The following is a 22,219-nucleotide window of genomic DNA, read 5'->3' on the forward strand; positions in this document are numbered from 1 at the left end:
CACAGGTTTCCCAGAAAAGGTCATGCAGTCTCCATCCTTGGAGGTTTTCAAGACCCAGCTGGACAAGCCCTGAGCAATCTGGTCTGATCTCACAGCTGATTATGCTTTTGAGCAGGAGATTGGGCTAGAGATCTCTTGAGGTCCTCTCCAAACTGAATGAGTCTGTGTTACAACTCAGGCTTCCAGTAATTTTTGTTCTCTGGTACTTCATTAAAGCACTTCTGCATATATCTGGACAGTTATTTCTTTGCAAGTACTTTGACACCATCCATTTACTAAATAGAAAAATGGAACTTTATTGCATAGGTGAGTATCTCTGGGGCAAAAAAAAAAAAAAAAAAAAAAAGAACATTACAAGCAGACCAACTGCCTGTAACCAAATTAAAAGTCTAATGTAGTACAAAACTAGTAACCCTAAACTCAGAAAATACAATCACAACAGAAAAATCAAACTCCTCCATGCTTAAACCTGCAAAAACCCTCCAGGAATAGTGGTCAATTGGTGCCTGTGGTGCCTTTTCTTGTTTTGCTTCCTCTAGGAAATATTTCTTGCTTGCATTGCATACGTCAGATGGGCTGAAAGTAATGTCTACTGCTGCCTTCCACTTCACCTTCCTCCCGACTTTTGCCATTTTCCATTGCCAAGAAACCCCAGAGATCTCTAGATCTTTCCCTGTTGCGCCAGAGGATAGTCCAGGACAAAGTTGGAGTACTCATGCCCTTGTTCCACAGTTCAGATTGATTTTGGCAGTTTTTAACTGAAAATTGCTCCGTCAATAAGCACACCTGCTCTCTTTCAGTGAAGAAAACACTATTACATGTGACAGTATGACACCTCTGCACTTCAAAATGTTATTATATTCATCACAAGCAAGTAACACTTCCTGAGCTTGGAAGAACTAGGTAAAAACTTTATCTCATTGCTTAGGTAGGCTTGTAGGTAAGCTTATGTGGATGACAGAGAGAGACAGATGCACCTATCTCATTTCTCACATATTTTGCAGGTGGATAAAACACTGATTTTTCTAAGGGGAGGAAACTTTCTATGCCTTGTAAAAGGCCTGACTGGCTCAGCTCTCAAAGGAAGGGTCAAAATCAGCTTGTCCCTTCATGTCCTGTCACAGATATCTCCAAACACTTTTGGGGTTATATTATCCATCACATGATAAAAGGGTTGCATGATAGAAGGAAGATTAAAAACATTGGCCATCGTGGTCATTCTCTCTTCATCCCTCAACCATTTTTCTGGCCTTTCACTAAGATTACCCAATACTTTCCATTATAAGGACCTTATAACTTTGCCAAAGTTTGGTCATTTTAGTTGTAATTTCCCCTGCTGGCTGGATGCCTCTGGCTGATTTTTGTTTGGATCTTTTTTTCTGAAAATTTTTAAGAGAAAATGCAGTCATTTCCAAGAAAGAAGCTAGGGGAAAATGTATATAGTGTCACCTATATCAAAAACTTATGGGCATTTTCTTTTAAAAACTCTTTCCCCAGGCTTTATAGCAGAGTACAGGAATTTGGTGGGTAGTTAATGTCTATGTCTGGAATGGCTTTTTTTTTTTTTTTTTTTTTTTTTTTCCTGTCCCAGTGAAAATCTGCACAGTGAAGAAAATACTTTACAAGACTTAAATATCACAGATTTGTGTCATGAAGACGACTATTTTCTTTAAGAGTTCTGCTTCCTTTGTTGTAAAGGTTAGAATCATAGAATCAGGAAGGTTGGAAGGGACCTCTGGAGATCATCTAGTCCAACCTCCTTGCTCAGCAGGGTCGTGTACAGCATGTTAGACAGGGTTGCATCCAGGCGGGCCTTGAAGATCTCCAGAGAAGGAGACTCCACAACCTCTCTGGGCAACCTGGTCCAGTGCTCTGCCACTCTCACAGGGAAGAAATTCCCTCTCGCGGTCAGGCGGAACTTCCTGTGCTTCAATTTCTGCCCATTGCCTCTTGTCCTGTCACACGGGGCAACTGAAAAGAGTTTGTCCCCGTCCCCTTGACACCCTCTCTTCAGGTACTTAGATACATTGAGATGTGTATACCCTTGAGATGTGTACCCTTCAGATACTTACACACATTGTGTTAAAAAGCACATGTGAGAGATGGGGTACCAGAGACAGGAAAACAGAGAAATTCTTTTTTTCAAAGCAGGTAGCTTCAGTACTAGAGAACTGATCTCTGCATCTCTGCCAAATAATTCCTATGTGATGTGAGCAACTCACAAACATCCAACCCATCCTAGTTTATCACTACCCATGTTTTTCTCATCAGTCTTAATAGGAATCTTGTGGTGTCATTTGGAGGAGGGCTGAGTACTCACACCTGCAGTGGAAGTCAATGGGAACTGACAGTCAAACACGCGAAATGTTTTGTATGACTATGTCTGGATTGTAGGGTTTATGCTATCTGCAATGCACCTAATGTCCTGATCTCATAGCTTTCCAGATACATGACTTGGCCTTTTTGCAGGTCTCATACACATGGAAAGCAGGGAAGGAAAGGCGGAGGCACCATAAGGTTTGCCTCAGTCTTGTGGGGATGTTGCTCGTGTTTTTAGCTGCACTTACAAAGTGGAAGGTGGAAAGTGCCCTTGGCATAAATATAGGCTGTAATGCAGGGTACTCTGAGAAATCAAAGCATTTCAAATGAAGGATTTCATATGAGAAAATAGCTTTTAATTTGAATCTTAGCATAGTCCTATAAAAGGGCCATAATAATACTCCTGTTTGCTTGCAAAGATGTTTGCAAAGATTAATTAACCTTTGGGAAATATAAAAATGTTACACTGATGACAGACATAGAGAAAATTAATAATTTTATCTTCAGAGCAGAGCTTGAATGTTGCAGTGAATGGGACTCAGAGGAATAATGAAAACAAAATATTCAATCATTAAATGAGTTCAGTCCATTCTCTGTGCTGAATAAAAGAAGGTTATTAGACAAATATAACAAAACCTAAAACCTAGATCAATACTTTTTATCAATGGGAATAAATATATCTGATCAATAAATTTCAAATATGTACAGATAAATTAAGATTGCACAGGCAATCTTTCTTCTAGCATGTCCTAGCTCTGGAGTGCTTCACTTCACAACTTGAGTAATGTTTTTTGACAACAATTATTTGTGTGTAGTATGTATGAAGTCTGATACCGTGGAAAAAAGACATGGTATCTCTCCAAAGCTTTAATTAATATTTTCAGTGGCATGTGATCTATCTGAAAGATATCTGAAGACCAATGTAAACCTAGTAAATAAGACTAAAAATACTTATTAGAGTATAACTTATTAGTTATTGCCATTATGCCCCAACAAGCAAAACTTCAAAAGCTCAATGTTCTCCATAAACAGTAATTTACATAAATTACAGATGTGTTCTACATGGTAAGCAAAATACTTAATGATTGGAATCATTCCAATCCTGTTTTGCAAAGTTTTTCTGTATTTTTTGGGCTGAATTCAGAGATGAGAAGTCATAATTTAATATTTCCCTGGACTTACACCCACTTGTTGAAGTGTCAGGGAGTCTTGGTGGGTGTAACTAACATGCTGAGCAGCCAAAATAAGTTGTAATGGTGTTAACTTAAAATAGGGAGGATACACTGTCTTTTTATTTGCTTTTCTTGCTGCGTTCCTCCTCCGTGGCCAAGCAGTATACAAGACATCATAGCTTAGCCTCTGCTGGACTGAGGTCTGCACTGGAAGGTGAGAAGTCATGGCAATAAATGGTATATTTGGTTGTGCCATGTGAACCTGTATTGGTTCACAACCAGCGAATTCTGGGCAAAGACTCAGCTGAACTGAGCCACACACTGTAGATGTCCCCTGAAGGACTACGTTACAGCAGCTCCCTCTCCCCGCAGTGTGAGAGAGCCTGGCAAAGACACCTCTCCTCAACACCTCACCTCCAGGAGCACTTACACAGCTGGACAGGAGCACGCATAACACAACCATCTCTCTCCGAGCTGCACGTGACCTGCAGGTGACTTCAGCCATAGGTGCACTTCTGAGGGCTGACAGGGCCCACTTCTCCAAGGAGACAGGTTGCTGCTCCCCGGCTCCCTGCTGAAGATAAAAGGAAGACAAATGATGTTGGCATCTGGGGAGTCTCAAAACATTATAAAAACTGTGTCTTCTCTTGTTTTCCTCCTTTCATGAATATGAACTACACGATGGCCAGTATCATTCTAATATACCCCCAACTATCCAGCCAAAGAGCTGACTCCATTAGATCATGGGCAAAAATGTACTGTAAGGAGGAAATCAGAATTATTTTATTGTATATGCTGAAAGAAATCAACATTATGCCCAAACAATATTTTATTACTAAGGTATAAAAAGCTAGTTACGCAAGCACCTTAATAAAATATGGCACTAATTATTTGGCCTTGATTTTACTCTAGTAGTAATAGAATTGCTTTTTATTATGTGAAATTCTGGTGCACAAAAGTTGACTATTTTGTTGGTTTAAGTATTCAGCAGACTCAACAGCAACAATTGTTTTCAGTAATTTCAACAAAATAATATGCAAGGAAATTGGTCTATAAATTGCCAGAATAAAATTCCCCAAACTTTTTGAACTGGAAATAATCACTTTTAATTTGAAATATGTAAGAAACATAATGATGTGTTTCATCAAACATCAAAAATATAAAACAGCAGTCCCTAAATGTCATCTGCAGGTAATCATAATAGCTGTACTTCTAATTGTGTTCCAGCATTTTGTTTTCTTTACATGTAAGGCAATGTGACTGTCCAGCTGATTCTAGAACTTAGGTCATGTTATCCTTCCAAGAAGCATGGTTTCTAAAAGAAAAAGGTCACAGTAGTCAAAAGAGAAGTGAACTGGGCATGGGCTTTCGCATTATCCACGGTCAAACAATCTCTAGAACAGGAGTCACTATCTGAGTAACTGTGTTACCCTGAAAGATAACCAGGTGTTCTGCTGCTTTCAGAATCGCCTTCAGCTTCTCAGTTAGTGAACAAAATTGGAAAGGGGAAGCTCTCACTTGTCAGAGACAAGACTAGATAATTAAACACTTCCAAATTATGCTGATAATTACCCAGATTAAGAAAAAGATCATCTCTGGATTGAACAGAATTATTAGTAAATAATTATTCACCATTTGTTTAGGATCATTTACAAACTCATTACCCAGATCCAAGGATAATATCTTTGCTCTAGGCACAGATCCAAAATGGTCATTAACAACAATACGAAATTGTTGTGGACAAAAAAGATTTATCATTAAAATATGTTATAATACTTAACTTTTACTTTTCAAATGAACATTTTGTATTGAACCCAAATGGTACTAATTCAGTCAAATGATCTTCCACATACGGTTCTTGTGTAACATGTGGTTCTCTCCAATGATGCATTGGATAAAATTGTTGCTTTTCTTACTGCATTTGGTCTCAGAAAATTAGAAGACTGCTGATCAGAAGAGAACTCCACATGTACCTTAATGTGCAAAGACTAAAGCTTCCAGCATCATTTGAAGACTCTCCAAATAGTCCAATAGCTTCTGGTCAGAGAACAGAAGAGTGAATAAACTGTGACAGTTTAGACTTCCATACAACCAAGCCATATTAAATGGATGCAAACGGTTCTAGACAAGCACAATTTGTTTAGACCCTCTATACCTTCTCTGAATCTGAATCTGGCTGCAATATAGGATCCCTTTGTGACAGACTGCCATGACAGCATGTTGCAATAGCAAGATGTTGTTATATTATTGAAAAAACAGACCTCATAATTTATGTCCTGAACTAGAATAACAGCAAAGACCTTAAAATGCAGTATTTCTGTGAAATCGGGTGTCCCTAGAATGCAGCCTAAATACCAGCAGATTTCTAAAAATATGATAATATGAAAATATACTTGAAATGTTTTCTGAGGACATCAGTGGTTTTAGTCAGAGCGGCAATGTAATCAGGTTTGGCACATTTCACCATAGCTTTAAATGAAACTTGATAACTATGAAAGCATATATAAAAAGTTCAAGCTTGTGAAGGCCTAGGACTGGGCAATATTGGCTCCATGTTGTGCTCTGTTATGTAATCTGTTTTTATACCCAGCTTGTAGGAATATTCCTTGCTCTCTATATAATAAGAAACGGAGACACAATTTAAGGTCAGAGAGATCCAGCTTGAGGAGAGACCTTACATCTAAGCAGAAATAAGAGGGGAGACTCTAGCACGTGAGCAGCACTCCTCCTGCACGGAGATCACAGGGGAAGGGAAAGATGCATCAGCTGCACTGAGGAAACAACGGAGTTTAGTTCTGAGCAGCCCCTGTGGTACAATCGGGTTTCACTCTGAATGAGAAACAGTTCCAGCTTTGGGGCCTGTGATGCCATTTCCAACAAAACTTTCCCAGCAGGTTGGTTGGAAGGACGTGCCACCAAGACTGCCACGTCTCTGACGGCATTGCCCACCATGGCGCCGACCCGCTGCCTTCCCTGTGTCCTGCCCCAGGGGACACCAGCAGCCGAATGAAAGATTGCAGCCCCCAACCCGCTCCTGTGGGTACCTTGGGGTAGACAGAGCAAGGAGAAACGCAAGACAGGTTTCCTCTGGAGGTACTTCCTCAGACCATCATTTTCGGAGCATACATCCAACAAGAATCAAAATACCTGGGAGCTGTGCAAACACGCAACTGGAAAAGAAAAAAACAGCAATAAGACTGGAGCACAGAATCCCTTTAAGGATGGAAAGGGACATCCTCTTGCTGTTTTTTAAAGCCAGTATTGCGAAAGTATGCTACTCGGTGGTTTTTTTGATCTTCTAGAATTCTTCCATCTGTTTAATCAGCCTGGTTTGATGGAGAAAGTATATGCTAACATCAACAAACCTCAGACAGAAGGAATTCGGCTTAAAGCACCCTAAGTCTGTAAAACAAACTAGAAGCTCATTAATTATATTTGCTCATTTACCCCATCTCCATGGAACGTAATCTGGGCTCACTTTCTGTGGATTCATAACTTTCAAGAGTTGACAAGGGTAGTGATAGTATCTAACAGCAACACCTTCTTAGGGGTAGATGGAGAAGATCCAGTGGGAAAAAAGAAGGAACACTTAGTTCAGAAACTGAAACAAAAATGCCTAATTCCTCTATATTTTAGCAGAATTCGCATGAGCAAAAGAAAATATAGAAGCACAGTTTAGAAATATGAAGTGCCACACTATGTACATGAATTAATTCATATTTTAAAACCACAAGGATTGAGTTAGATTTCAGGCCTAATGAATCAATCATCAATTTATGTTTGAGTTCAAAATACTCATTTTTCTGTAAATTACCAAGGAATATTTTTTACTTGGACACAGCAGTTCACTCATTGTAAGTCTCAGCAATCTTTTGGCTGCTATCCTTCAGTTCACTAAGGTCTTATAAAAGTGTCAGTAGCTACTACTGTTGAGGAATTGTCTAAATTCCTGCACAGTATATTCTGCTGCACAGTATATTCTGTGATGTAACAAATTTAGATGTGTTCTTAAAAAAAAAAAAAAAAAAAAAAAAAAAAAAAAAAAAACTTTCATCCAGCACTATGTTTTCAAACCAAAGTACTTTTCTTTTGGAGAAATGACACCTCTTCATTACTAGTTTCATCCACAGCCCATGGAAATTACTGGAGAGATTTCTTCTTGGAAACATGCTCACGGGCTCTGGATCAGACTAGATAGCTTTTAGTTTGGGGAATTGAACAATATCTCTTCCTCAAAATAAAAATTATAAGATAACAACTGATCAAGCATTAATCTGTCTCATAAATATGGTGAATGCTTTTATCCTAATCCAGCAGAACACTAAAGGACATTCTTAATTACCTGATTACTATATTCAGATTTAAGTGTTTTTAGTCATGGCTCATACAAAAAGCAGACAATTCAGTCGACTACTGCAGTGTAAATTAAAAGCTGATTCAAGTCTCTCTGACATTTGAGCTCTGCTTTAAAGTATAACGTGGTTACTGCACTAGTGACCCACAATTGATATCCAAGTATTTTTGGCGATACTGAATTGGAAGAGAGTAGGTACTATTCCCGAGTCAGCTAAACTCCCCAGAGTGTCAGTCAGTTCAAGTCATCAGGTCAACTGAAGGCATTCAAATTTCTAAATCCGTTCTTTAATTTTTGCTTTACATGTATTACATTTTGTGAATTTAATCCTATGTTCCTCATCTAGGTGAGATTCTACCTGATACTTTTCCAGCGCTTTTTTGGCCTAGCGTTAAACTGTTGATGGGATACTGCAGCACAATCCTTTTGTTACGCTACGATCGTTACCAGAGCCGTAGGCTGGCTGAACAGACCATGCGGCACAATCATTTCCTTGGGTTTCCCACCATTTGACATGCTGTGGTACCTCTAACAGCCAGGCTGAGGCAAATTTGTGTGCTTGATGGGAAAGGCTCTCTGGCGTCTCTGCTGTTTTGGGCAGCCCCGGCAAGAACCGGTGCATACGGGGCTACTTCTGCTTCACCAGAATTGGTGGCAATGGCTGTAGCTGGATCACAAACACTTAGCGCTGTCTTCCCTAGCCTAAATAAGGGGAGGTTTGCAGAAAATCAATGCGTGCCTTTCATGAAAACGGGACACTGGAAACTATCCGCTATTCCTGGCAACTTCCAGAACGAGAGAAATAAAAGATCACTTGCCCTTATATCCCTAATCCCACAAATATTTACACACATTCTTGAATTTACGCTCTGAGAGCAACCCCGCTGGCTGCCGCAGGGCTGCCCGCAGCCTTTCGGCACGCGCCCGCGCGGCTCCCCGCGCGCCCTGCAGCGCCCTTCCCACCGCCGGCCGCGGCCGGGCCCCGCGCTCCCGCAGCGCGCTCCTTGCGCCCCGGCGCTCGCTGGGCACCGCGGCGGCTTCGGGCTCGCTCCGTGCGTCGCGGCGGCCTGCCACGAACCCGCCCCCGCGACGGGTTGGGGGTAGGGGGCGGACGGGGCGGACGGGGCGGGGGGGGGGGGACAAGCGCCGGGTCCGGCCCCCGCGCCCGTCCCCGCACATCTGCATCTGGGCCCCGCCGCCGCCCCGGCCCCGGCCCCGGCCCCTTCCCCGGGGCGGAGGGAGGGAGGGCGGGGCCGGGCCGCGGTTCCGCGGGGCCGGGCCGCGCCGCGCTGGGCTGGCGGCGAGAGCGCGGTGCCGCCGGCGGCCGAGGAGGGACCGCGGGCGGCGGCGGCGGCAGCGGGCGGGCGCGCGCAGCAGGGCCCGCGGCGACGGCGGCGCCCGGCCCCGGCATGGCCCGGCAGTAGCGGCGGGAGCGCCGCCCGCCCCCGCCCGCCGCTCCCGGCGGCAGCCCCCGCCGCCCCCGTCCTATGCGACCCGCCCCGGCGCCAAGATGAAAGGTAGGGCCGGGAGCGGCGCGCCGCCGCGCCCGCGGACACACGTGCGCCGCCGCGCCCGCGGGCGGGCACCGGGCGGGCAGCGGAGGGGATGCGGGCGGGCACCGGGCAGGGCACCGGGCGGGCAGCGGAGAGGATCTGGGCAGGCACCGGGCACGGCACCGGGCGGGCAGCGGACGGGGTGCGGGCGGGCACCGGGCAGGGCACCGGGCGGGCAGCGGAGAGGATCCGGGCAGGGCACCGGGCGGGCAGCGGAGGGGATGCGGGCGGGCACCGGGCAGGGCACCGGGCGGGCAGCGGAGGGGATCCAGGCAGGGCACCGGGCGGGCAGCGGAGGGGATGCGGGCGGGCACCGGGCAGGGCACCGGGCGGGCACCGGAGAGGATCCAGGCAGGCACCGGACAGGGCACCGGGCGGGCAGCGGAGAGGATCCAGGCAGGGCACCGGGCGGGCAGCGGAGGGGATGCAGGCGGGCACTGGGCAGGGCACCGGCGGGCACCGGAGAGGATCCAGGCAGGCACCCGACAGGGCACCGGGCGGGTAGCAGAGGGGGATGCGGGCAGGCACCGGCGGGCACCAGAGAGGATCCGGGCAGGCAGCGGGCAGGGCAGCGGGCAGGGCACCGGGCGGGCAGCGGAGAGGATCCGGTCAGGCACCGGGCAGGGCACAGGGCGGGCAGCGGAAAGGGTGCAGGTGGGCACCGGGCGGGCAGCGGAGAGGATGCGGGCAGGAACTTGACAGAGTACCGGAGAGGATGCGGGCAGGCACCGGACAGGCACTAGGCGGGCAGCGGAGAGGATGCAGGCAGGCACCGGGCAGTGTGCGGGCAGCGTGCAGGAAAGCAACGCACAGGTCGAGCACGGTGCGGGCAGGGGTTGAACGGTGTAGACAGGGCAGGGTGCAGGCAGGATGCGCACAGGTTGCAGGCAGAGTGCGGACAAGGCAGCGTGCGGGCAGGGCAGGGTGCATTCAGGGTGCAGACAAGGCAGCGTGCGGGCAGGGCAGGGTGCATTCAAGGTGCGAGGGGGCAGGAGGCAGGGTGCGAACAGGGCAGGGTGCAGACAGGGCGCAGGGAGGCTGTGCAGGGGGCGAGCGAGTGAGCCGCTGCGCACGGAGCTCTGCTGCAGCACCCCGGGATGGTTTGTGCTGGTGAGCGCCAAAAATCTGCTCCGAGGAGGCCAGTTATCCCTGCGTCCCCTCTCTTCCCATCATTTCTGCTCTCCACAGCACATTTTTGCTCAACACCTACCTTTTGTTTTATCCCTCCCTGCTGTCCTGAGAACAAGACATTTGTTTTTCCTTAATTTATTTGTTTATTTTTTGCCAGTGTTTTGCGATGTTCTTGGTGTTGCTTCTAAACATCTGGCAGTGATTAGGTGCCAGTAGAGGCTTAACTGGCTTGTGAAATGTATTTGGCATATTTCTCCTCAACATCCACCGGCTGGAAAATATTTGGTCTTTGCCTTGCATCTGTTAAAGCTGAAACTCAAATTCTTTTCCTCTTTCTCTCTCATTTTTTCTCCCTCTTTTTGTTTTGAATGGGTGAAACATGCAAATTCTATGAGTTGACCCTGTCCTGGAAAGTTGTGACTGAGAGATATGAGATGATGCAATTTTAAAATCTAATAGAGAAGCAGATTGTCGGTTTGCCTTGGTTGTAACTGAGTAAAGCTGTATTAGGAGGTTTGCAAGAAAGCCTCCTGTTTACAAAAATTGATAGCCTCACAGCAAAAGGCAGAGCCTTTACACACTGGGGAATTGCTACAATGAAAACATCAAAGGACATTACGGAAAGTTGAGGAAGTAGTTGGGAGTTTGCGAGAGTTGAGCCTAGTTTTTCTTTGGAGACAAAAATAAACTTGAAAGGTGGAAGGAAAAAGCAAACACACGAGAAAATTGCTTTTGGGCACCAGAGTGCCTGTGCTTGGATTGCGGAGTTCGATTCCAGATGCCAGTGTGCCAGTAAACATCATAATAGTTACACATAGTTTCCACAGTCTGGGACACCAAATGATGTGATTATTTATTCACTTGCCAGAGTAGCTGCCTGAAGGGAGGAGAAGCTTTCTGGGGGCTTCTGGGTTTTGTTTTTGCAAGCCCACACACACCATTTAAGTAACTTCTGACATTGTGATGTGGTCTCTCTACAGAGCCCTGCAATACATTAAAAAATAATGTATTTATAAGGTTCTTTATTTAGAGGGTATTTGTGCCCAAAGTGTTGTCCTCAGCTTGTCATTATCAGCATTAAGTGCAATGGCAGTAACAAACCAAACCAGTGGGGATGCAGTAATGTAAAACCACGTGTGGTGTCACTGCGAGTCTTACATCTATTTTTGTTGGGCCTGAGGCTGTGCCCTTTTTGGGGAGCGGGCAGGAGGAGAGGGGCAGAGGATGCCAGAACGTTTTTGAGTGAGCGCGTACTGCGATCCCCGTTTACGCCAGCAAGCGTTTTGCTGTGGTTTTACGTAGATGCGGGAAGCGACTCAGAACGACTTGCCTCTCTCTGCGTCCTGCACCCATTGCTCTTCTGTACTAAGTGGAGAAACGTCATTTTGAGGGAAGATGTTGCTCCTCCTGCGAGCAAACGTTGGTGCCCAGCACTACAGCGAGAGCAAGGTGCTTCACGCTGGCTGACAGTCCTTACCTTTCTGTTTCTCCAAGTAGTCACAGCCATTTTACTTCCTCCCCTCACCAGAATTATGGAAATCAGTTTTATAGCATGCAAAGATCAATCCTTAAATGACTGTGCTAGTAACGAAAGAACAAAAAGCCTTCGAACAAATGCTCGAGCGGCATTGCAAGAGTTATGGAAGTTTTTAGCCAAAATAAATTTTGACTCTCAATTTTCCTTTCCTGGGTACACATTTGGTTATTCATATTTTCTCTTTCAACTCGGTGGTGTTGATAATTCGAGGGCTTTAGAACTCAGTGCAGTTACACATTTTCTGAATAATAAAATGATCTGTTGATTGCAGCTGTCTCTGTATTTACCCTCTCTGGAGAATGGAGAAATATCTAAATAATTACATCATTAAATATCTGTAAGGAATAAATTATATTTTCCATTGCTGGAATTTGTAATGTGTTATGTTTCAAATCACTAAAATAAATTGAACTGTATGTTTCAAAGACTTGCAGCTTTGTTCCCAGTAAACTACGCTGAGCTCACAAACTTTGTGATACTTTCTAGTAATAATTCACGTATTTATAAAGGGACTTCATTGCTTTAGGGTCAGATGTATCTTTGATGATACTTCTAAGTTTTAGATACTTATTGAGTTATGAGGTAGTAGTTGTTGCCTAGGAGACAAATGAAAACAGCTTCCTCATAGTCAAACAACAGCACATGTTCAAAACCTTTCGGCCTAATTTAAGACAGGGAAAACTGTTGCTAAAACCAAGAACTTCCTTCTATACATCTGTAATATATTTTATAATTATTATTTTAAACTATATCTGCAGTCACTACTGTCACGACTGTCTTGGTGTTAAGTATTTTTGCTGTTTAAAACATGGATAATTATTTGGTACCTATGCCTAAAATCGGGCAACGCCGAAGCCAAGACTGCTGCTTTGGGGCCATTGGTCCAGGCTGCAAGGAGAGGTCTGCATTGTGTTATCTGGAGCTGTTCAGCTTGGTCTGGTCACCGAGCATCCTCTGCCGCATTCCTCCTGGCTGCTGTGCCAGGCACCTTGTTGTACCACTTGTATATCGGTGGTTGTGGGAGGAGGAAGAGTATTATCTGAGAAATAACGTGTGACCAAATGCCCTGTCCCGTGCAGTTCCTCTCATTTTTTTAAAACATTTACCCAAAGAGAAGCAAAAGGGCAGGTTCACCTGTGCTTGCGTTCCACCGAAACGGGTAAAGAGGCAATTGCCTCGGAAATGGGTAAGTCTCAGCGTCCGGCTGCTTCGTGTGGGGTGCTTTCCCCCATTGAGTTTTGTGCCCTTTGTACACAGGGTTTTTGGTGGACCAAAGCAAAGCGTGACAATTAATGAAACCTCAGGCTGTTCTGCTAAAATCATCTTTCCTGTGTTTTAACTTGGATCGAGGATGTAATCTGTGGTGCAAAATTCAGTTCCTCTTTCTTCATTGTGTTGCATAAGCCTTAAGAATAAATAAGTAATCTATTTATATGATATCTTCTTGCTAGATTCTCTCTTGCTAGATTTCAGGTTTCTCTCTCTCTAACCATTTTGATGCTGCCACTATTTTCAAAAGATAAAGCAAAAGCAGTAGTTTTCTATTAATGTAAAAAAGTGTATCTCTCTGTAATCTTCTTGTGCTCAAAACCAAATCAGTAGTCATCTGCAAATGGATCTTTCCTGGACAGAAACTTTAAACTGCAAACTTCAAAAATTCCAGTCCAGAGTGCATTGCAGAAGCCAGAAAGTGTCTGAAAACGAAGGATTAGAAGTGGAGAGATCCAATAACCTTTACTTAGTCCACTCATAACAGTGCTTATATGAATATACTGATATAAACATAAAACATATGCAAGTGCTCTGAGTGATTGGAGTATACAATACAGTGTGTTGAACATGTCACAGGACCATACTATAGAAGTTCAAAGGCAGGAGCAGTTATAATAAATGTGTGATACAGCACAGAACAAATCTTCAGCAATGCCACTACATTGCCAAAATATCCAAAATTTGTTGATAGCATAGAGGATGAATGAGAGAGATGAATATACTTGCATGCATCAAAGGGTATTCTTAATGATATAGGAGAAAGCAGAGCAGTGAAAATACAAGGGAAATCTGCTATTGCAGAGATTGGAATATTGCTGTATAACTGTATAGCCTCATTAAGCATAATGAGCATGCAAGCCTTTTATTACTGGATTATTTTTGGTAACAAATTGTAATTGTGCATCTCAATATTCCACTTTTCCCAGCTATGTAGGATGGAGAGTGGCACTGGGGAGTCTATCCATGTAAAGAAGGAGGTTGTTTAAAATCTCTTGTGGCTTTTTCTCCCACTACTTTGGATGACTAAAGGTATTCTAGACTGATTTTGCTGGAGTTGAAAGCTGAACAGAGCCCTTTTTTTGTTACCATTCCTTAACACTTTGTTTAGATCTGTACTTAAAAAGCATTGTGCTTATAGGTTCAAACATCTTTGCCTGCTTAGGTACCCAGATAAGGAGGCAAACATGTAATCTGGTACAGAGATACAGCTGATCAGGCCTTCAAAGCAAAACTAGAACAGAATAAAGAAAGAGAGCTGGAAGAAATGTCAACGATGAAAGCAGTTTAGTGCTGTAAAATATGCCTGCCCAGTTATCTTCAGAGATTCCCAAAATGTTTCTTATCCTGAGGTTCTCAGAGAATGAACATTCTCTGTCAAAACTGAGATTGCTTCCTTCCAACCCTTCCCCAACGGAAAGCAAAATAAAAACAGGGGTTTTTATCAGGCATTGAAAGTGAACATGATCCTCCTCATAATTTGTGGTCGGTAAAAGTGAGGGATTGACATAAGATGAATTCTTTTGGGAGTCTGACTGCTTACCCTTGAAATTACTTTTGGTACATAAATTTGAGGTGAAGACTGGGATGTTACTAGAGAACAAGGTGGATGAATTATGGGAGGTAAAATAGAAACATGTTCATGAAAGTGTATGCCATTTTAATGTTGTCCTCTAACATACAGATAGGAAAGCAAGATTTTTCAGTGCATTAATTAATTAAGTGTCTGAAGGGAGGGTGTCAAGGGGACGGGGACAAACTCTTTTCAGTTGTCCCATGTGACAAGACAAGAGGCAATGGGCAGAAATTGAAGCACAGGAAGTTCTGCCTGAACATGAGGGGGATTTTCTTCCCTGTGAGAGTGATGGAGCGCTGGACCAGGTTGCCCAGAGAGGTGGTGGAGTCTCCTTCTCTGGAGATGTTCAAGGCTCGTCTGGATGCAACCCTGTGTAACATGCTCTAGGTGACCCTGCTGAGAGGGGAGGTTGGGCTAGATGATCTCCAGAGGTCCTTCCAACCTTCCTGATTCTATGATTCTATGATTAATGATCTATTTACTCTTAAATCATTACTCTAAAATAGGATGTGATTTAAACTTTTTATTTCTAAGGTTGATCTTCTGCACCGCACAGCCGTTCCTGGCCCCAGTACTGGATGGATCTGTAGCACTGACCTGTAGCACTTAAGGCCTAACAAGAAGTATTTTAGCTTTGTTCAAGAAAGCCCCCCATTTAGTGTCTTCATTTTGTGCTTAAAAAGCAAAACTAGGGCCACCATTCCTAGATCTCTGACTTTCTTTATATTCTGTCTTCTTTTCATTCTTCGTTCTCTCTGGTTATTTTGGCTGTACCAATGGGTACATGTCATGTTTCTTTTTCCTTTTTTTTTTTTAATGCATGTGTTATGTGTTGAGAGACACAATCCAAGTCTTGGATTATAAGGCTCAAGAGAGGATTGAAGGTCCAAGACCTTGCCTCTCGCTTTGTTGCAGTATTGCGAGCGGATAGATTCCCACATGGGCCCCTGAGGGACAGAGGTGGGGACAAGCCTTGGTCTCATTGCTAGAATCCAGGCTAAAACGACATCTCCAAGGATGCCCCAGCATGCCGGGATGTGGGCTCTTTTCCAGGACTGCCTCGGCTAAACCTTTGCCGGGGTTTCCCAAAGACCCGCTGGAGTCAGGTGTCCAGCAGGTGCAGAAGTGTAGTCCTCGCCCCGAGGAGCATGGCATGCGAGGAGACAAGGCAGACCAAGGCCTAGGCGGCAAAGTGGCGTACTGCATGCAGCGTGAGCAGCGGTGACGTTGTGAGCGCGACGTGTCGGATTGTGACTTGGTCAGCGGGGTTTGGGACAGGGTTTGGTTTTGGAGGAGGGCTTATCAGAATAGAAGCAAAGAGAGAAAGGCGTTTTAACATGAAAAAGGGCTGTAAGGAAAAATGTGCAGAGGGAAGCGGAAGAAGCGGAAGAAGAGGACAAGTGAAATGAAGCATCTGTGAAGACGGAGGGGAATGAACAGCCCATTAGTACAAACAGGAGACTGTCCAGAATAAAAGCTATGAAAACCGGTGGAAACCAATTAGACTGATGAAGTCATCAACATCTGAAGGCTGCAGCTGCTTGCCTGTGCTTCTGCTGGCTCCGTTTCACCTCTAGGTCAGCAGTTTGAATATAGACCCAGCTAATAGTGACCAAAAATGCGTATAAATCTGGTGGCTGTTCCAAAAACCTTTTGAAATGTGATATGAGAAAGATACTAGTGCTCCCTGTTCTCTTCTCTCTGAACAGTTGTTATTATTAGAGAAACCTCACAAGTGGACAAGTTTTACCAGTCAGTGATGGGACTGAGAGGGAGAAGGCAGACAGGATGAGCTTTCCGACACTGCAGGTGGTACCTCCAGCTGGGTCCAGGATGCACTTGCCACACAGGTCCAAGCAGAGGTCTGTGCTGATGTTATAAGAACTGTTGCTGTTTTATGACTTATGAATATCCTTGTTTTCCACTAATTGGCACAGTATCTCTCCAAATGTTAAAAAAAAATCTGTTCTTGATAATATTAAAATAAATTTTACAGAGTTGCACAGGGATATAACTATATAGTTTCCATTAAGTCAGTGGGAGATGCAGGGCCCTAACTATTTAAGCTCTTTCTGAGCGCACATTAGAAAGAGATTTATTTTAAAGGAAAATCTTTATACTAGATGTCATTGTTACTACAAATTAATCTTATAGTCTGGAGTTCCCAGTGTGGTACTTATGGGTAAATTATAATGTACTGTAAATCCAGTTTTCAGGGGGGTTATAAATTAGCTTATAAAATCTGCATTGAAACTTGGCATGGCAGTTTTCAGTCCAGATGCCTCAAACTCTCTTGAAACGTATCTCCAGTGATTTTGAAATATAGTGTAGAATATTTGTGCTTATTCTAAATTCAGGACTTCAAATAAAGGTTACTTCTTTTAACCCATGTTTACCACATGCAAAAGTTCTAGAAATAATTGGGTGCCATGCCATATGTCTGTAACCAGCACATGATCCATCATCTCTAAGGTACTGAGGTCTAGTTTGCTTCACTAGTGAATTATATTGAGTGATGTACTGTTAAAAGGTGGCAGCCGGACATGTACGTTACCAGCTTTCTGTCACACCTTCTGTATGCCAACAATGATATCCATAAAAAGAAGGGGATCAAACTGAAACAATTTCACTAGAATCACATTGCAACGAAGGATTGGCAGGTCTGATGCTGTTCCTGTGCAGAGAGCAGTGGTTATAGGCCATACAACGGGATAGATGTGGCATCCTTTTAGGCTCCAGGCCAGCTCTTTCTTACTTGACCTCAGACTGACGCAGAAGTGGTCCATGATTAATTTATTTAAGATTTAAGAACAAGAACTAATTCTACTCAACAGAATTTTGCTTTGCCTCTAGGAGATTAATCAAACGAGAGTCTAATTTGTTTTAAATTAAATGAATTCCTTCTGTTAGTTGTGTTGCTCCTCAGCTGAACTACCTTCTTATAATTTCCACTCCTTTGAAGCATTGCACTGTAACTTATTTAACTCTACAACTGTATTTATTAGAGGTGTTACAGTAATAACTTATAACTTCTGGAAGGCAACCAGAAGTTGGCATTGATACTTGCTGGGGGTGTGGTTATTGCCAAAACATCTCAAAGGCTTTCCTTTCCTTTCCTTCCTTTCCTTTCCTTTCCTTTCCTTTCCTTTCCTTTCCTTTCCTTTCCTTTCCTTTCCTTTCCTTTCCTTTCCTTTCCTTTCCTTTCCTTTCCTTTCCATTTCCTTTCCTTTCCTTTCCTTTCCTTTCCTTTCCTTTCCTTTCCTTTCCTTTCCTTTCCTTTCCTTTCCTTTCCTTTCCTTTCCTTTCCTTTCCTTTCCTTTCCTTTCCTTTCCTTTCCTTTCCTTTCCTTTTTATTAGTGCTCTTGCTTTGCACTGACTCCCTAAATATTTGATGTGCTTCTGCCCTACAGAAAGCCAGTTACTTGTAGTGGTTTGCTGTAAGCTCTGAGCGACAGTCCGTTGTAGTCCTCCAAGGATACTCTCGTAAACCTGTTGAAACAGGAGATCTCACATGGTCCTTCAACACAGTTAAATAAAATCGGTTGCTCATGTGCGTTCATTTGGAAGTTCCCCTTTTTCAGTGGCATATCCTTCTGCCAGAGCTCAGCAGAAGTCAGTGGAACAAGAAATCTCATTTTAAGTAGTTTTTCTTATTCTAGATTCTCTCTCTGTCACCTCCCAGCTGAGAGCACTGTAGATTAGAGCCCTGTTACTTGGAAGCGAAGTGCCCATGTGCGTTGGCATTTCGTGCCTGCTGGCTAAAACACCAACTCCCCTGTCCTTGCACGTGCTACACGGGGGCTGAAACTGCAGCTCGCCTCTTACTGCTTGCTCCCATGTTCTGCCTGGCACCCTGAAAGGAAGCTTGCTGAGAGGTGAAATGTGCTTTTAACCCGCCCTGTGTGAAGTTTTCTCGTGCGTCGTTTGCATGTGTGGGAGGGGGGAGGTTTTCCTTGCATTGCTTTTAGAGACCCTCACCATTTTGTACAGTGAGGGAACTGTTGTGCTCAAGGGTTTGTGCCTGAGGAGATGTTCCCAATGGTCCTGAAGGCTGCACTCTCCTGAACTCCAAGCCTATGAAATGAATTTATGGCTTAAAGAGTTAATTCTTCCAGCTGGGATATTATCATGGGTTGGCTTTGTTTTCTGCTTCAAGGAAAAGTATGCGCTTTATGTTTTTCACCCAGCAAAATAATCCTTACATATAAATATGTATACGTGTGTAATGGAAATATTGCATTCATTCCGGTCGTCTTTGAAAATGAGAAGGGTTGAATTTAAACTAAAGTAAAACATTTCAAACTTATGTCTTTCACTATGTCAAACAAAACTCTCTTGTACCAGTTGCAGCCCCGGTCAAGTGAATGGGCACCGCTGATGTAAAATAGCAAAGCTGCGGTAATATGAACCACAAATGGTCAAAACTCATGAATTCATTTCATGCTGATTTCTGAAATTGTCCTTAAAATCAGAGGGCATAAACACATAATACATCCTGGAGGTTTTCTTCCTGTTTCCTTTGCTGGTTGGCATGTATTTTTTTAATCTCTGTAACTCATCACAGATTAATTTTTATAGTCTTCTCTACAAAGACTAGATGGTCCCTTTTAAATGAAAATGTAGGTTCTCCTTTATTTCTGCTATGCGAAGATATCATGAAGCTTTGAAAAATACTACTGTTTTTCTAAAACTTGTGACAAAAACTTCAAGATTTTCAGCACTGGAACTTGTACCAGAGACCTGAGGGCCAAGTTTTTGGTATCTCCAGTGAGTACAATACCATCCAAAAAGGGAATAAGAGGAGAAGGCTGGTAAAAATGGCTTTGTTTCAAGACTTATATTTGTTGGTTTGTTTATCAACTTTAGTATTTCAAACACAGATTTCTTAGGAATAACCCAGTAGAAGTTTGAACCCATCCCATTCTCCTTTTTTAAAGGATGCCAGGCTATACATTTCTGAAAATTTAGTCTAAACTTTTGTTTTATTTCTTCTTCTCTTTTTTAATTTCCTTAAACTTACTACATTGAAGTTAATATTAATAAAAATTTTTTATTGTATTTGCATGTGATTTGAGCAAATTGTATAGTGGGAGTTGTGACTAAACATGACTGAGCTTTGTTCACTAGATGATTTTAATAGACCTCCCCTAAAATAAATTCTTGCCTCTTGCTAGACTAACTCACATGGAATAGAAAAGTTTTATCTGCTGTTTTAGGTTTTAATGAACAAGAAGCAAGGTTGCATGTTGATGAAGCAGTCCTTGCCCATCTCTACTTCTTTGTTTCAAATGCCACAAGTGTTCTTCAAAATCAGGAGATTTATGAAAAAATATTACATATTAAAAGCTAAAAAGGAAAAAAAATGCACCCAGTCACTGGGTGCAACACTGTGTTGTAAGTATAAAAAAGTAAACGGTCAAGAAGAACATAAATATGTTTATGAATGTGTTGCCAGAGGTCAATGCTGTTGGGCATAGCATGAAGACCTAAACCATATCCCATCTAGCATCCGCAGGAGTGGAGCAGGGCTTTCAGCAAACACTCCTCGATGCCAAGATGACCTTCGAGGCAGCGTTTTGAATGGCTTTGATTGCCCAAGGCTGTGGATGGGGAGGAAGCAGACGTACTTGATTTGAAAGATGATCAGGGAGTGCAGAGAAGAGTTTGACAGCGTGGGCCTGGGAGGAGGCCTGTAGGATGAAGCAAGAGGATTTAGTCCCGGCCTGGCTGCGTAAATCAGATAAGCTGTGCACCGGATCAGCCAGATTACACTCCCGAGAAACAAAGAAAATGACTGTGTTACTACCCCAATAGCAACAGAGGGCAGGAAGTTAAGGGTCCTGGAACTGCTATCTTTTTTATGCAACTTTTATCTTTTGTGCAAGAGGGGAAGATTTTTCCTTAGTACTTCACTGTTGGGATAAGAAGCTTGGGTGTTGACTGTTCGTGGTCACCTGGTTTTTTAGTATTTGTCATGTTTGGGCAGGTGACCTTGTCTTTGGATAATGTTTGGTAGGATTGTGAGATTTGCTGACTTCAAAAACAGGGTATATTTGTTTTGCCTAAGGAAGTGTCCACAGGTTCTTGCATTTCTTGAATACGTGTCTGAATCAGGAGTCCTGCTTAAGATATGGACAGGAGTGTCCCTGGCAGTGAGCAAAACCTGTACTAGCTGGTTAGGAATACAGGTAGAAGGTTTTGAGCTGTTTCATCAGAAGTGCTGTGTGAGTAAAGGATGAAGTTCTACAACATGATACATTTCATGAACTACTTTGCTGCATCAAGCAATGACTTCCTCATGCTTCAACGTGTAGCACTTTGCAGGTTAGAAAGAGGTGTAGGTTAAAATGTTTCCTAGATCTTCACTCAAAATTTGCCAAGGCTGCAAGAACCTGATATTTACTTTTACATTCTTTGGGAGGACTTCACCTTTGGATACATCCTCCCAGGCCTCCGTATGCCCCACGTTAGCTGCAGCCCCTGGTGACGCAGACCAGCAATAAAATCGTGGACATCAAAGGGCTCACCCAGCACAGATCTGCCACTCCACTGTGCGTGCTTGTCTGTATTGAGTCTGTTTTTTCATTACTACTGCTCATTAAATGTTCCTGTCTGTGAATTCCTTGGCTGGCCCGGCCTTTGTGCTTCTGTTTACTTCTCCCCTGGTGTGGGCAAAAGATTTGGATGGAGAGTTTCCAAGTGAATAAGCTTCCTTGGCATCACGTGCCAGATGAGTGGCATGAGGGCCTTGGAGAGGGCAGCTGCACGAGCGGCTGCTGCAGCTGCCCAGCATGGCATGGTCGTGCCTGACATGGTGCTGAGTCTGCTTTCCCCGAAGTGGGAGGTGATAACGTTCTGCTGTAATACAAACAAAAGCCAGGCTAGCAGATTTTGGAAAGCACAGATTTTTTTTTTTTTTTTCAATTTTTTTTGCCGCTTGGGACGCAGGCTTGCCTACAGACTTCTGTTCAGAAATGCAGCAAAGGCGATATGGCTCCCCAGTGCAGGGTAGCTGTGGACTACTGCACCATGGCCACACTGACTGCCCCTTGGGAGTCGGTGTTGTAAAGCCTATTTTAAGAGAGCCAACGTAGGATTCCCCACCACATGAAATGGTGCTTGTGAGAGGGCAGATGGATCTATTTTCCCTTTAGAAATTGGGAAGACAGGAGATAAAGCAGCTTGGTCTGAGCTCCACTTGCTGCAAGTTCAGTTGACTAATAAGAAAGCTGGATCTTGTCTTCCTCTCTGTCTCAGCAGAAAAAAAGGGCTTGGTTGATAGAAAGAGGCTGACCACACAAATGCAGG

General features: G+C 43.8%; 1 protein-coding gene across 2 annotated transcripts in view; it reads left to right on the forward strand.

Annotated features, from left to right (window-relative positions):
- The first annotated feature begins 9,288 nt into the window (after nucleotides 1-9,288).
- COLEC12 (collectin subfamily member 12) overlaps nucleotides 9,289-22,219 on the forward strand; it is a 102,684-nt gene continuing 89,753 nt past the window's right edge. For both annotated transcript variants that reach the window (XM_062570208.1, XM_062570209.1), the window contains exon 1: nucleotides 9,289-9,362. In XM_062570208.1, coding sequence (XP_062426192.1) covers nucleotides 9,356-9,362 — 7 coding nt within the window. In that variant the 5' untranslated portion in view covers nucleotides 9,289-9,355. The remainder of the gene's footprint in view (nucleotides 9,363-22,219) is intronic.

This window comes from Rhea pennata, chromosome 2 (assembly GCF_028389875.1).
Source record: "Rhea pennata isolate bPtePen1 chromosome 2, bPtePen1.pri, whole genome shotgun sequence".
In the NCBI taxonomy this organism is placed as follows: Eukaryota; Metazoa; Chordata; class Aves; order Rheiformes; family Rheidae; genus Rhea; species Rhea pennata.